The 13,809-nt window shown below is 39.1% G+C and overlaps 1 protein-coding gene across 4 annotated transcripts in view; it reads right to left on the reverse strand.

The window, feature by feature from the left end:
• The window catches only part of LOC135169905 (uncharacterized), a 54,057-nt gene that overhangs the window by 32,752 nt on the left and 7,496 nt on the right, over positions 1 to 13,809 (reverse strand). For all 4 annotated transcript variants that reach the window (XM_064135323.1, XM_064135322.1, XM_064135325.1 and 1 more), the window contains one exon: positions 10,668 to 12,693. In XM_064135323.1, coding sequence (XP_063991393.1) covers positions 10,668 to 12,644 — 1,977 coding nt within the window. In that variant the 5' untranslated portion in view covers positions 12,645 to 12,693. The remainder of the gene's footprint in view (positions 1 to 10,667; positions 12,694 to 13,809) is intronic.

Here is a 13,809-nt window from a genome sequence, read left to right on the forward strand (position 1 = left end):
TTATGAGTAATAGACGATTGCATCCAGCCTGATTGACCCAAACGCACCCTCGTAATTCGTTAATCCCTGCGTCGATCAGGGTAAAGCAGAAAAGGCTGGAAGATGTGTATCGACGGAGGGTGATACGAAACTTGACTTCAATCGCTCTCTCAATCAATTAAACGCGAAACCCAGGGGGATATTGGATGGCCTAAGTACCTTGCTTAGTCGATTCGCAGTCCACGAACTTTGATAGGATTTAACCGGATAAATCCGGGCACTGGGCGGTAATCTCCCAGTGGATTCTACTTTCTCCCGGATTTATTATCAAATCACCTGAATTATTCCGTTTAATCATAGCCAAATCACAATTAATTAATTCAACAAAATCGAACACTTATATTTTCAATTTAATAACTCCATTAATTTAAAACTGTTTTCAACTTTAGGGATAATTGGAGGGACGATTGATCAATTGCACCGCAACTAATCGACAACAATTGACTCGTTATTTGCTCATTTAATCGAATTTTCCCGATATCCCAGCGTTAAATCTCTGGCAATTAAAAAATAATAATGATACATTGAAACAAGCAAATTACCGATTGACGATGGAATTCATTAATTGAATGAGAAATGATGGTAATTCAGTTGGTAAGTGGGTCAGTGGGACCACGTGCCGTCATTTAATCGTGAAAAATAACTGTCTGGAGGACTCGTTACGAAAAAATAAACGAGAATTCAGGAGATAAGTGCACGACGCGGGAGAGTTTTAATCCCGTAATGGTTATCGTACCTTCTCAAACGGACTTTTCAACTCGTCCGTCCAGAAGGGGATGGAATGAAAAAAAAAAAACCCTACAAAGTGGGTCCAGCGATTTGCGTCTCTCCGCGAAATCGAAGATATTTTTTTCATTATTTTCCATCAGTTTTTCCACCAAAAAAAAATAAATAAAATAAATAAAATTACTTCAACTCTTGGAATTATTATTTCTACGATTCTGCAACAATTTTCATTATCTCAAATGATCCCGAGGGCTTTCAATTTACATTTTCTCTCTGAAAGCATTTGGTTATTTTTCTCAAGTCGATTTGTACTCACAAAAATCTTCAGAACTCGTGAGGGAACAGTACAAAAGAATTTCCTCGAGAGGAATATTATGTTTAAAAATTTCACTCACTTAAACAACAGACAATTTATTAATTACGAATGAACATGTGTAATTCCAACGTTTATCAAGGAATTATTTACACTTCCGTGGCAATTATGCCCTTATAAAAATGATAGGATACACGCCGGCATCCCCGTCAACCCGATTTTACCGAATATTGTATGTGGTCAGTTCGGCGTCGGTGAACGCACTGAGTTGTAAAAGCCCCACCCGCCTAGTGAAAACTCGACGCCCGGCGTCGTGGAGATACATCCCCATCGGTTGCCACGAGCAACGCAAGGGTAGAGACGACGCAGGCGTCCCTGGATTCTCCCATATACCGGTGTCTAATAAAATGATGGAAAAACGAAAAAAAAAACCCGAGGGAAGGGGGAGGGAATTTTTTTTTTCACTTCCACCCACTGCTGTGCGTGTTTCTAGCGTCGAGACGAGCATGACGATGTTTCAACTTCTCTGTTTTCGTTGAAATATGTGACAATGCGGTGGAATTAGGGGATGCGAAAAATTGAGAAGTTGAATTTTTCAGAAGTTAAATTCTTCTTTTGATGGTCTTCAAAGGTTAATAATTTTCTTCTTCATTATTGGATTGGACAAAGGGGTGGGAAGGACTCTAATGGTATTAGGACCTTTTAAAAATTTTCTCTGGCACAATTTACGCTATCGAATAGCGAAAAAATTATTTTTTATATTTTTTAATGTTAAAATTATGCCTCGACGTTATCTAGATACATGAGGATAATCTTATTACGGAAAATTGGCTGAACTTGACTACAAATGATATAAAGGATTTCGATACCAGAGAGGATCATAAGATTGTTCTATCTTCGCCGATATATTTGGGGGTTGAGATCATCGGGGTAGAATTGCCCCAGGATTTTCCGGGGATCAACACAACGGAAATGAGGTTTTATGTAGCTCGGAGAGTCCCTCCACTCTGATATTTGATTCCCTCGGATATCACAACTGTCATCACAATATCATTCCTCCCCCCTCCCCTCCCCCTCCACCCATTTTGAGCCGATATTTCAGTAATGAAATTTCACCATCAATTTTAATACCAAAAAAATGACTTTTTATGGCTCCATAAAAGCACTCGGAGTACGTCAGTCAAACAATCAATTTGAACAATTTTGCATGGCAGCTATTTTCATTGGAAACAGTGAGAGGAACAAAGGAGTTTAAAAATAAAATAAATTTTACATTTGCGTCATAGTGGAGTTGTATGCAGGTAGTTGTACAATAAAAATAAACAAACCAACGATGTAATAACTAAAAATTGCCCCGGGCTGGGATATTGTATCAGTGAAGGATGTCAAGTTGAAGAGAAAAAAAAAAAATGATGAAAAACAGGTGAATGAAGTTACGTGGGGATTTCTGTTCGAGGTAGTGGGGTAAGTCATAAGCCCAGGCGTCAGCTACGGTAAGTTGCTGCCCACCGGTCTGGCTAATTAAGTTCCCCTGGAGCTAACATATCCACTTGTCGGTTTATTAAACTGACGCCAGATGCTCACCAACAAAAGCCATCTTCCTCGGATATCTTTGCTCCAATTTCCGATTTTACCATGTGCCATTTTTATTAATTAATCTCATAGATCTCCTAATTTTATACAATTTCACGTGTCTATGGCATCTTAAAAAACCTAATCTCACCGTCATCCCGAAAAATCATGTCTGTGACTTTAATTAGTTGTAATGGAAATTCTTGATAAATTTGGTCCTCTGACCAACTTTCCCCAATTGGTTTCATTGAAAAAAATCTGTTCTGTTTTTGTACTCCATAAAAAAAAAATATAAGAATAATTTATACCGCAAGGTGCCACAAAAATGTAGATGTAACCCACTTTTCCGTTAAGAAATACTGCTCAACAAATTTTTGTAATGTTTATTTTTCACCGAAGAATTCAGGAGAAGAAAAATAAAATGGAATAAAATACGAATAGCCGAACGTGCTGAGAATTAAGAACACCCCTAAACGAGCCCTCATAAAACTGTCATCGTTTATTTTTCCGTTGCATTAAGAAAATATATACGAGACAATGGAAATTACGTACAACGTATTTATGATTTTTAATTTTAGGGTTAAATTCACGACAGTTGGTAGTTTTTTCGTGTATGAGTTGTTGAAATTGAGGGTAGGCTAAGGCAAATGAAAAAGACACCTCACTACGAAATTCTGTCCTCGTACCAGGCCAACTTTTCCAATTCCAAGGCTTCTTGGTTATTCCTCAGTCTCATATTTTTATTCATCTCTTTTATTATAATTTCTGTTGCGGCTACCCCTGCAGTTTAATTTTATGGCTCTTGAAATTTATACGTGCGAATTTTTGGGGATGAGAAATATAACTTCATCAATTTTCTAAAGAGATGAAATCCCAGGGGGGGGGAGCAAAGGTGAAGACACCCAGTGAAGGGGCCAATCCCCTCCCATCAACATTTTTTTATGCCAAAAAAAGGGGTGAGAAGGGCTCCAACCCCTCCCGGGTCAGATTAAATTGATATAAATTTCATTAACTTCGCGAAAAAAATGAGAATTTAATCTCCATTTTGATCCTCGCAAAAAGCTAGAACGATTCATCGCTTATATAATCCCAGCCATAACATTGTGATGTTCATGTAACCGTGTAATTGAGATGACATATACAAAATCACAAGTAACACGTAAGTTACGTGAGACGTTATGCGCGGTTGCGGGGGCTATTCGAAAAAAAAAAAAAACGTACAACCCACCGCACAGCCCACCCTGGTCTGCTATGTTTCATGATGTTCATTTTTCTCTCCTGTTTTACGGTGGTAGTAATTATGATGAATACCAGTGGAGAGAAACTTGCAGTAAAATATATTTAAAAATATTTGAAAATTAAATTTAAATTCTTTGATATTTGAATATTATCGAGAATTCGTCTATTTGCAAATAAACTTACAAAAATACGTAGAGAGATCAGTTCTATTACTTCGATTATTGCCAATAAATTTTGTAAAATATCTAGACCAAATATCTATCCAATAGAAGAACAATTTTCCACTAGTGTTTTTAGCTCGAAACAACAAGTTGAAAAAAATTTGACACTGCTTTTATCGAAACAATAAACCACCGGAAACTGGAGCATCACCCCAACCCCTCAATCTCCCCCCCAAATACCCAGAAGGATGTAAACGATATCGACAATTGAATTCACTAAATTCCATCGTAAATTTACTGTTTACGATAAGTGCCTGTAAATAGTCAATGTTATGCACGGGGTATGAGCTCCTCCGAGGAATAGGGATGTGGATGATAATAAAAAAAGCCTTTCGAGGATGAAAAAAAAAATAAAAGTTGACCGTTTGAATTTCTTTCGTCTAGCCGCTTTGACACGCTAGACTGGGCACACCTTGATCGATGGAACGTAAAACGTTGGGTAGTTGAAAGAAGCAGAGGCAGAATGTTGAGGATGCACAAGACTGCCTCGACAATGTCTCCAGTGTTTAATAACCTCATGGCACTATGATTTCCCATATGTTTGAGTGATTTTCTTCGCATTAAACCAAATTTTAACTCCACAAAAAGAAATTTTGGATAAAAATTGTACTTCTGAGGGCGAAACGTGGGGCAAAATGACAATCAGCTCCTTTTTCATCCCTCGTTTCGTCCAATGGACTTCTAATTTTCATCTAAAATTTATTTCCCTGTATCCTATGAAATTAATTTTTTTTTTTCATTAAATTTTTCAACTTTTTAAAAAATTGACGAGAAGAAAAAATCATTTCGCTGTTTGTCAAGTGCTGCTAAGAACCTCACTCATCAAATACTAATTACTGCCTCCAGGATATTCCTATCAGGATATCAGAAAGTCCTATCAAGATGAACCAAATACTTCTCCCATCCCATCCCCCCCCCCCCCCCCTATTTTGCAGTATCACACAAAAGATATCGTTCCAATACTTTCAACTATTGAAATAGAATTGAAACCGTCGTCATGAAATTTGACTTTCACGTTTCCTTAGCCACGTGAGCCACTGAAAAGAGACAAGAATCGGATATTTACTCGGATGCACTGGAAGAGGACTCAACCCAGGTAGGAAAAAACGAATGGGCCAACCTTGGTACAAGCACGGCCGCCGAGCTGCCGTAGCTCGGCACCCGGGCTCCAGCCAAACTCGCGCCGAACTTGGCTAGACCCTGGGATGATAACACGGGGCCAGGCCTGGGACCGAACTTTGGCCAGACTTCGGTCGCCGTACTTTGGCCGCACTCTGGGCTTACCATTCGGCCCGAAATTGGCCCAGGCCTGTTGCCGAACTTTGGCCGCACTCTGGGCTTACCATTCGGCCCGAAATTGGCCCAGACCTATTGCCGAACTTTGGCCGCATTCTGGGCTGACCATTCGGCCCGAAATTGGCCCAGATTTACGACCAGAGCTGTGGCCAGGCTCCAACCGTTGCCTGTATTGGGTTCAGAATCACCAATAAATATATGAACGGTATATCTGATAAGCAGACATGTATTTATTACCTTCAACATTATACAGAAAACAGTTTTATTATGTGACAAAACTTATATTTAAATTTATTAAATCTATTGACAAAAAAACTCAGCCAATCAAAAACTTTTTTCCTCCTATCGACATAGTACATGTTTTCATCCGATTTTGGTTGAACAGTTAAAGATATGCAGTGTTTGTATCTCCAATTTTCATGAAAGATAATCACAACTATGAGATTTTTCCGCGAACAGAATATGAAAACTCAAAAAAATGATTGCAGGTATAAATTGTAGAAAAATCTTTTGTGGATTATTTTCATCCGCTTTTAAAATAAATAATCTACGTAGATCATTTGAATCCGAAATTTAATACGACATACCATATTAAGTCTTAATAAACTCTCTCTTACAATCTAATAATATTAGCAGTCAGTCTTCAGAATTCGAAGATTGTATTAACAAAATATCCAACAAAATAACGCACCAATGTTATTTTTTAAATTAGTAGTTTAGAATTGATAAATTATCGTGCTTCAATTCAAGCATGAAAACAGTCATTATAATAGCAATATTATGGATAATTTATTCCGCTATGGATGATAAGAATTAATTCTTATATCCATAGACAATTGCTGATACGAATTATCCTGATAAGAATTATTTTTTCATCTCGGAAAGACGTCCTTTTTTTACAATAATGTCTTCTCCATCTGCAACTCCGGAACACAGAATGATATTTAGTTGCATTGATTGTGTGCTAGTTCTATATAATATTGCTTATTATATTCACTCTTTCAAACAAACTTAGAAATATAAAAAAGTCTTGGATAGGATTACATATAACTAATTAATTTCAACCCTTAAATTTGAAATCTTTGGGGAATATGGACGCAGTCCGATTGTGAAACTTCAACCTTATAAATATTATTTGACTTGAATCACCAAATACTGAAAACAGCTCTCAATGGCTGAAATTACTTTCATTAGAATTTTTCTTAAAAATTAAAAATCCACTTATTATTTTTCCCTTTAAACTTTTGGACATAATATTTAATCCCTGAACCAACAACGGATATTTATTCCCGTGATCTAACTTATGAGGAAATGACATAGAAAATACTTTATTATGCTAAGATACATCACATTTTCCAATTGTTATTTCCATCTTCTGGATTTCCGACCTCGCCAGGAGAAATATAATAAATATAATTAATACTTCAATGACAGCCGAATACTAAACAATATTCATATATTAATATATATTCTGCCCAATGAAACGCGTTGATGTGTAACCTTCACTTCTTAAAATGGCTAACAATTCATCGATTGCTTCTGCTGTTGTAGCTCTTCTGAATTTCACTGCCCATTGATTAATTTTTTGCTCCATTCCCCGCGGTTCCAATTTGTCCAGAGTTTGTGTATTCTTGTCTCCAATGCTGTCAGTGAATACTTTGTTGAAATCATTGTCAATGTCATCTGAATCACCATCACAACCTGAGCCCCCAAGAATTGGTTCATCCCTGTCTCCAACGCTGCTATTGGATTCACTGATGCAATCATTAAGATGCTTATACGAGCCACAATCACCATCACCACCCGACCAACTATCACCACAAGCACTAGCATTATCATCGAGATGTCGAACATCGACATCTCCACTAATTTGATCCACAATAGATCCACTACGGATAGTTATTTCATTGGCTGTTGGCAAACTAACCTCTTCCTCATCGGCATTATTGCGTTCACTGTAATCCGGAGTTTTTTCTTTAGCGCCTTCTACGTTTACAGATTCTTTTTTCTTCAGTTGATGAAAATGTCTGTATTTTTTAACCCGTGAATATGAACTCTGAGACATATTACAATAGTAAAAGAGTAATATTAAAATAATAAATTGCCGCACACGACACTCATGTCTACTGCCACAATCAGACTACTCAACACGCCATCTTACGGGCTGTTGTCATAGAATGTGTGGTATACGGTGATATCCACGCATATTTTCCCCTGAAATAGTATGTTCAGAAGAAATAATGGTACCTTCGGAAGAAGGAGAATCAAAGGACGAAAAATTTAGTGAAGGAACATTCCCCATGAGAATTCAATTTTTGGAATGCTGTTCCATATGGGACCCAAGCCTGGCAAACCATGCCCCTTGTCTGCCTGGCCATGTCTCGGGGCAAGCTTGGTGACCCAAGCCTGGCAAGCCATGCTCTTTACCAGTCTGGCCATACCTCGGGTCAAGCGTGGTTGCCCAAGCCCGGCAAACCGTGCTCTTTGCCAGTCTGGCCATACCACGGGCCAAGCTTAGTGACCCAAGCCTGGCAAGCCATGCTCTTTGCCGGTCTGGCCATGCCTCGGGCCAAGCTTGGTGGCCCAGATCTGGCAAGCCAGTCTCGTGCCAGACCTGGCCCGTTTCGTGGACATTGGCATTTCCTACCTGGGAAGGCGCGACTCAGGGTCGGATCTTCGAGAGGATATTACGTGGGGTTGAACATGGTAGAGTGGGTTGAAAGGCGAGTTGAGGATGAGGGGTTGGAGAAAGAGTGGAGTAGGTAAGATGCTGCAAGCCATAGGTGATGACATTGGGGAACTAGACGAGCTGGAATATTACATTCTCGACATGCGGCCACTTTCACAAGATGTAAGGAAGCAACTTGGTGTATGTGATGCCACCAACACATTGAAACATTACTGAGGAAATTTGTGTTCGTTAATCGGGTCCATAAACGATGGGGTTAATGCTCCTAGTGAGGGGAGAGACTATTGGATCCAGCCAACTATTGGCGTCAACTATGTAGTTTATATTGAAATTCAAATTCTTGATGGAATTCACTTAACTGGAGTGATAAATTATATATTCAATGGGGGGTAGAGTGAGAAGCTGACTTTGTTAACTGGAAACTGATCAATTTATTCGTGGTGATGTAATTTTTCTGATTAAAGAAATTATTAACGAAGAGAAAATCCAAAAATATTTTCCTTGAATCTCCCCCGAATTTTTCTACAGCTCATCAACAATCAGAATCCATCACTCCCTGAACTGGAAGATTTTTTTTTTAATTCTCGCTCAATAAAGAATCTGAACATGAAGAACCTGAAAAAATCCTGATGATGTACTGAGGTGGAGGACACGAGGGCACATGAGCAATTCAATTTCAAGGAAATTGAATAGAGCCTAACGCAATATCCTGGCTTTGGGGACTACGTCAACCATACGTCGACGGATTAATTTCACCGTATGCACGTTCATCATCATTAACGTTAACCCCAAGAGCTGCTGATCTGACGACACGCTACACCATTCAGACACATACAAATAACCATCGGGGTAGAAATGGCTGGGTGTTAAAGCAACAGGATGCATACCTTGCACCATTGGGCCATAAGTTGTCGGGAATGTCAGTCCAGTGGTCGTACACTTTGCATGGTCAAATGCAAACACCAAGCTGACACGTGTGTACCAAATGTATTGGGTCAAGGAACCCTGAGGACCGCCACAGGCTTTTCACATACCAATGATATTTCAACGCTACCTATTTCTCGGATATTTATTTTCTAAGAAGATTTTCAGCCACTTCGCTGAGAATATTCTGATAGCTATGCGGAAAATATGGTGGAGCTATTCAGGGCTTCTGATTTATAGGAATTCCATGGGTTAAAGTTATTGAATTTATTGAGGAAACGAGAGAAATGGGGAAAGTTCAATGTTGCTTTCGATTTTTATCTATCGTTCACTTGATTTTTTCACTCAGAGAGATAAGAAAAATACTAGAGAATTGTTATAAATTTTTTGAGCACGATAAATGGTCGTTATTCTAACTAACAATTGTCTGATGAACTCCACGAAACTCCCAACAAATTGGAGGAGCACGAACCCGAGTAAATAATTGTTAAATAATAAAGAAACTTAAATTGGAATTGACAAGAGAATGTGCTTTCGTTTTTTATCTCTCAATCACCTGATTTTTTCCCCCAGAAAAATAAGAAAATTTAATTGGAATTGATAAAAAAAATGTGGAACCTCTAATTTATAAGAATTACATGAGAACAAGAAGAGTTCAATGTTGTTTTTCCTTATCCACTTGATCTCTTAAGCCAGAGATACGTAAAAATAGCACAAGAATTTCCATAAATTCTCCGGACAGTCTCATAACTAATGCGATAATTGACGTTCCCCCCGACTCATTCCGGTAATTCAACCGAAATAATAATGAGTAAGTCTGACTCCGCAATTGGAATAGATCAGAAGGGTCAGTATTTTAATCCACGTAGAGGGTTAGGTGCTTGAAATCCCGTACAACGATTTATTGTAGCTTTTCTTGTGCGCTAAAGCGCCCTACGTACAGCATACCTAATGCTCCCCCCAACGTCTCGGACAAGCCTGGCTGAATCATAAATCGCACCCACACTACTGTCTCTCACTTCTACTCCTTCATTCTTTTTTTTTACCCTCATTTTCTTTTTCTCTTCCGCACTTCATCCATCTTTACAACTCCCACATGACGAATTTTCGTAATTCACAAGTTTTAGGAGTGATATCCGCAGTGAAGTGAGGAGATAACAGTATTTTATGATATTCGTGTTAATTCTCAAGTTTGGAGAAGTGAAATTAACTCAAGAAGTTGTACATGTGCATTTGTGCGGTTCAGTGATTCCAAAGCTATTGAAGTTGGTACCTTTTAGATAAAATTTCATTGGAAAAATCTGCACAATTTGATTTTCCAATCTATCCCCTTTAATAGAATTTTTTCGATTAGTTCTTTGGCCCTTTCCATTGATCTTTCATTCTCCAGTAAAAAATATACCGGAGAACCACAAATAAATAAATCAATAGACATTCGCTATAATTCTATAAAAAATCATCTGGCCATTGCTTAGATTTTTTTTCATACTGCCAACCCCATTCAACATGGAAACTTTCCACATCTTCCGTATGATCCCCTCGCAATTCACCGGACGAATCAATCTCGAGGTAATCCCATCTCATCCACTAACCCCCCCCCCCCCCAGAGTTAAAAAATATATATTCAAGAAGATTGAGGAAGACTCACCAGTTTAACAGCATCATAATCCCGTTTTCTCAGCAAATCCATGAGCCTCTGACGCTCCATCTCCTCTTTGGTAACATAAATTTTACACTCCTGCATCATAGATGCTTCCCGAACACGAGTTTCGTAATCATCACTAAGAACACTGTTAAAATTAAATGGTTTCTGGTAACTGGTAGCACTGGTGTGTTTGAATGTTTCATTTCTACAATCTTGGGGTAAATCTTGATGAAAACACAAGTTCTTCACAAGCACTTCGTTAACAGATACCTTTGTCTCATCCTCAACATCATTACGTATCACCGAATCACAATCGACTACTTTATTTTCCTCATTACCATCGTTCTGATGAGATGAATTTTCACCTTTGACATTGCACTTCTCCACTTCAATATCATTCAAATGCCTGTCAAGTTTCAGTGTACTCATTGCTTCGTAAGAATCCTTCAGTACATTCTCAAGTGTTTCATAAGTCGGCTCTTTCTCCTCCTGTTTCATCAATGTCTTATCCTGGAATGTTTCATCAGCCGGGCAATCACTCCTCTCGACTGTCGAATTCTTTGGTAATCTACGTTGAATTCTGAGACACTGATCCAATCCAATTTCCGGATATATCTTCGTACCTCCATTTGTCACATGTTCATCAGTCCGAAAACTTTCACCGTAAGCAGACGACTTGACACTTGGCTCTAGGACAGCACGAAGATCATCAGCATGTATAACCTCAGGTCTCAGTGACTTCTCGTAAATCTTCTCAACATCTCTGGCATAATGAGTACCACTGACATTACCATTCACAACTGTCTTGTTAGGCTTGAAGCTAGAACAACAGTTCAAATCTGTTCTGTTATTTCGTCTTGGTGGTGCTGGTGGTCTTCTTGAATTATTATCATCAGCATCACGTTGTACTTCACCAATATCAACTCGCGGGACAATTTCATCCACGATATTATGTTTCCCTGGTCTACTTTCACATGCCTTATTTGGTGTTGAACGATCACCTGAACGTGTACGTTTAAACGACTGCCTCGAGGTCAGCTTGCATCCGCCATTTGTCTGTCTCAACCTGATGCGTGAATTTTTATCAACTGTCTGTCTCTGTGGTATTCTCGAGGTCATTGGGCTGACAGTAGCTGTATCATTAACAATTTTCATTCTACTTTTCAGGTAATCCCGATAATTTATGGGACCTGTATTAACACCAATGCTGACACACTCGATTCGCTGTTCCTGTGGCTGCTCGGTATTCAAATCATCGCAGCTTGTTGTGCCGTTTAAACGTGTCTCAGTTGAAATTAATCTTCTCTTTTGCTCAGCACTGCTTGTCGATCTTGTCAAGGTGACGCGAGGAGTCGATGGTGTTTGCTGGCACTGGTTCTGTATCAACCACTCGTCCACACGTTTTTGGACTTCACCCTTTCTAAGTAATACCTCGGGAACCTGTTTTGGGGGGACTGGTGATGCTTTCTCAGGGACTTTTGGTGCCGTTCTGTCTCGTGATCTTTGTCGTACCTGTGTCTGTTGATTAACTTTCATCACTTGTCTATCGGTTCGTTGCTTTCGTCGTTGATTCATCATAGATTCAAAGTTGTTGATGCTAACGCTAGAACCGGATGAACCACTGCCATCCAAATCCTCAAATTCATCAAGAATGTTGTTTACAGATTGGGTGTCTATTGAACTTGTACTCTTGGATTTGTTCGGTCCTCTTGGAGCACTCTCGTCACTACTTGAGTATTGGTTCGGTGTCTGTCTTTGGTACTTGACGCGGGGTTTTGGTTGACGTCGGAGAAGGGCATTGTTCGGTTGTGAGAGACACTCAGGATGACGATGTTGAGGTGAATCGATACGCCTTGGGGTCACCCTGTGACGTTCGACGATTGGTTTTTGATGGTAAACTGCTTCACCGTACATCAGTTCTTCTTTTTGAAGGAGCCTCGAGCGCCCCAGGCGTACGTGGGGTACTCCCTCATCGGTCATCTTTGCCTGCTCGAGAGCTTTCGATCACATTTTTTTTTTCTTTTACAAACTGAAACAGAGAGAAAAACGAAATTGAATTTTTTTTGTTGGAGGTTCATGGTTATTTTTCTGAAGCACTTAGTTAACTGGAGGGTGAGGGCATTGGATAATTCAGCTTCACATGTCGATTTGTCTGTTCATTATAGAATCAAGGGAATTCAATTCAGATTTTTCGCTAACGGGCTTTATGCCCACTAGTAGTTATTTAAAAATTCTTCAATCAAGCTTCCGCATGACGTGAAAATCGATTTCCTGTGTGTAACATGTTTCCGGTGATAAACCGGATGATAGGTGGTTCCAACACGTGTCATGAATTTAAATGGCATTTCCAAAAAAGGTGATATACAGTTTGAAAAAATTTTCGACCAACTTGACAGCCATTTTTGGATTACCAGTGGACAACGCACCAGGTGACGATTGAATGAAAATTCAATGGGCCAGGTAATGTATAACGTACGAGTGAAATTGAATGAAATTGAATCAAGTCTCGTGGGTGATTTGTGTGGCAAATGTAGAACTTGGATATAAGAGTCAATACTGACCCTCAGACCATTCCCACGCGGCCTCTCACAACGTAACGATTCCCCCCCGAACTCGAATTCAGCTACTTTTAGATATACATTCAAACGTGTATATCTGTAGGCGAAATACGCTTGGGGATTATACTGGTAGCCCTGAAACTACGGTACAGACTTATCCAATAAATCAGGTGTTTATTCACCCAACAGGCGTACCCAACACGCCAGCCAAATGAAACTGATTTTTCTCCCTGATTCTCTCTCTTTTTTATTAATTCTCATTGGACAGCATTTTTTAAATTATGAGGCAATAACAGCTGGGCTGAGCACAACCCTTTGCTTGACAAATTTGCATTACCATCGACAATAAATAAAAAAAACTCAACCAACTTTCTCTATTTTTTTTCCCTTTCCCAGACTCGTGATAAAATATAGAAAAACAAATCGTCGGTTTTTTCCACTTTTTTGTGCGTCCTAATCAAGTGGCCACGAAGTACTCTCCATCCCCCCATCATTATTTATAGATTCCAGGTATTTTTCTCATTAACCTCGAGCCCCACGCCCTCGAACAAAAAAAAATCCAACAATTGTTTTGTGATCATGAACAG

Source organism: Diachasmimorpha longicaudata, chromosome 16 (genome assembly GCF_034640455.1).
Source record: "Diachasmimorpha longicaudata isolate KC_UGA_2023 chromosome 16, iyDiaLong2, whole genome shotgun sequence".
NCBI classification, from domain to species: domain Eukaryota; kingdom Metazoa; phylum Arthropoda; class Insecta; order Hymenoptera; family Braconidae; genus Diachasmimorpha; species Diachasmimorpha longicaudata.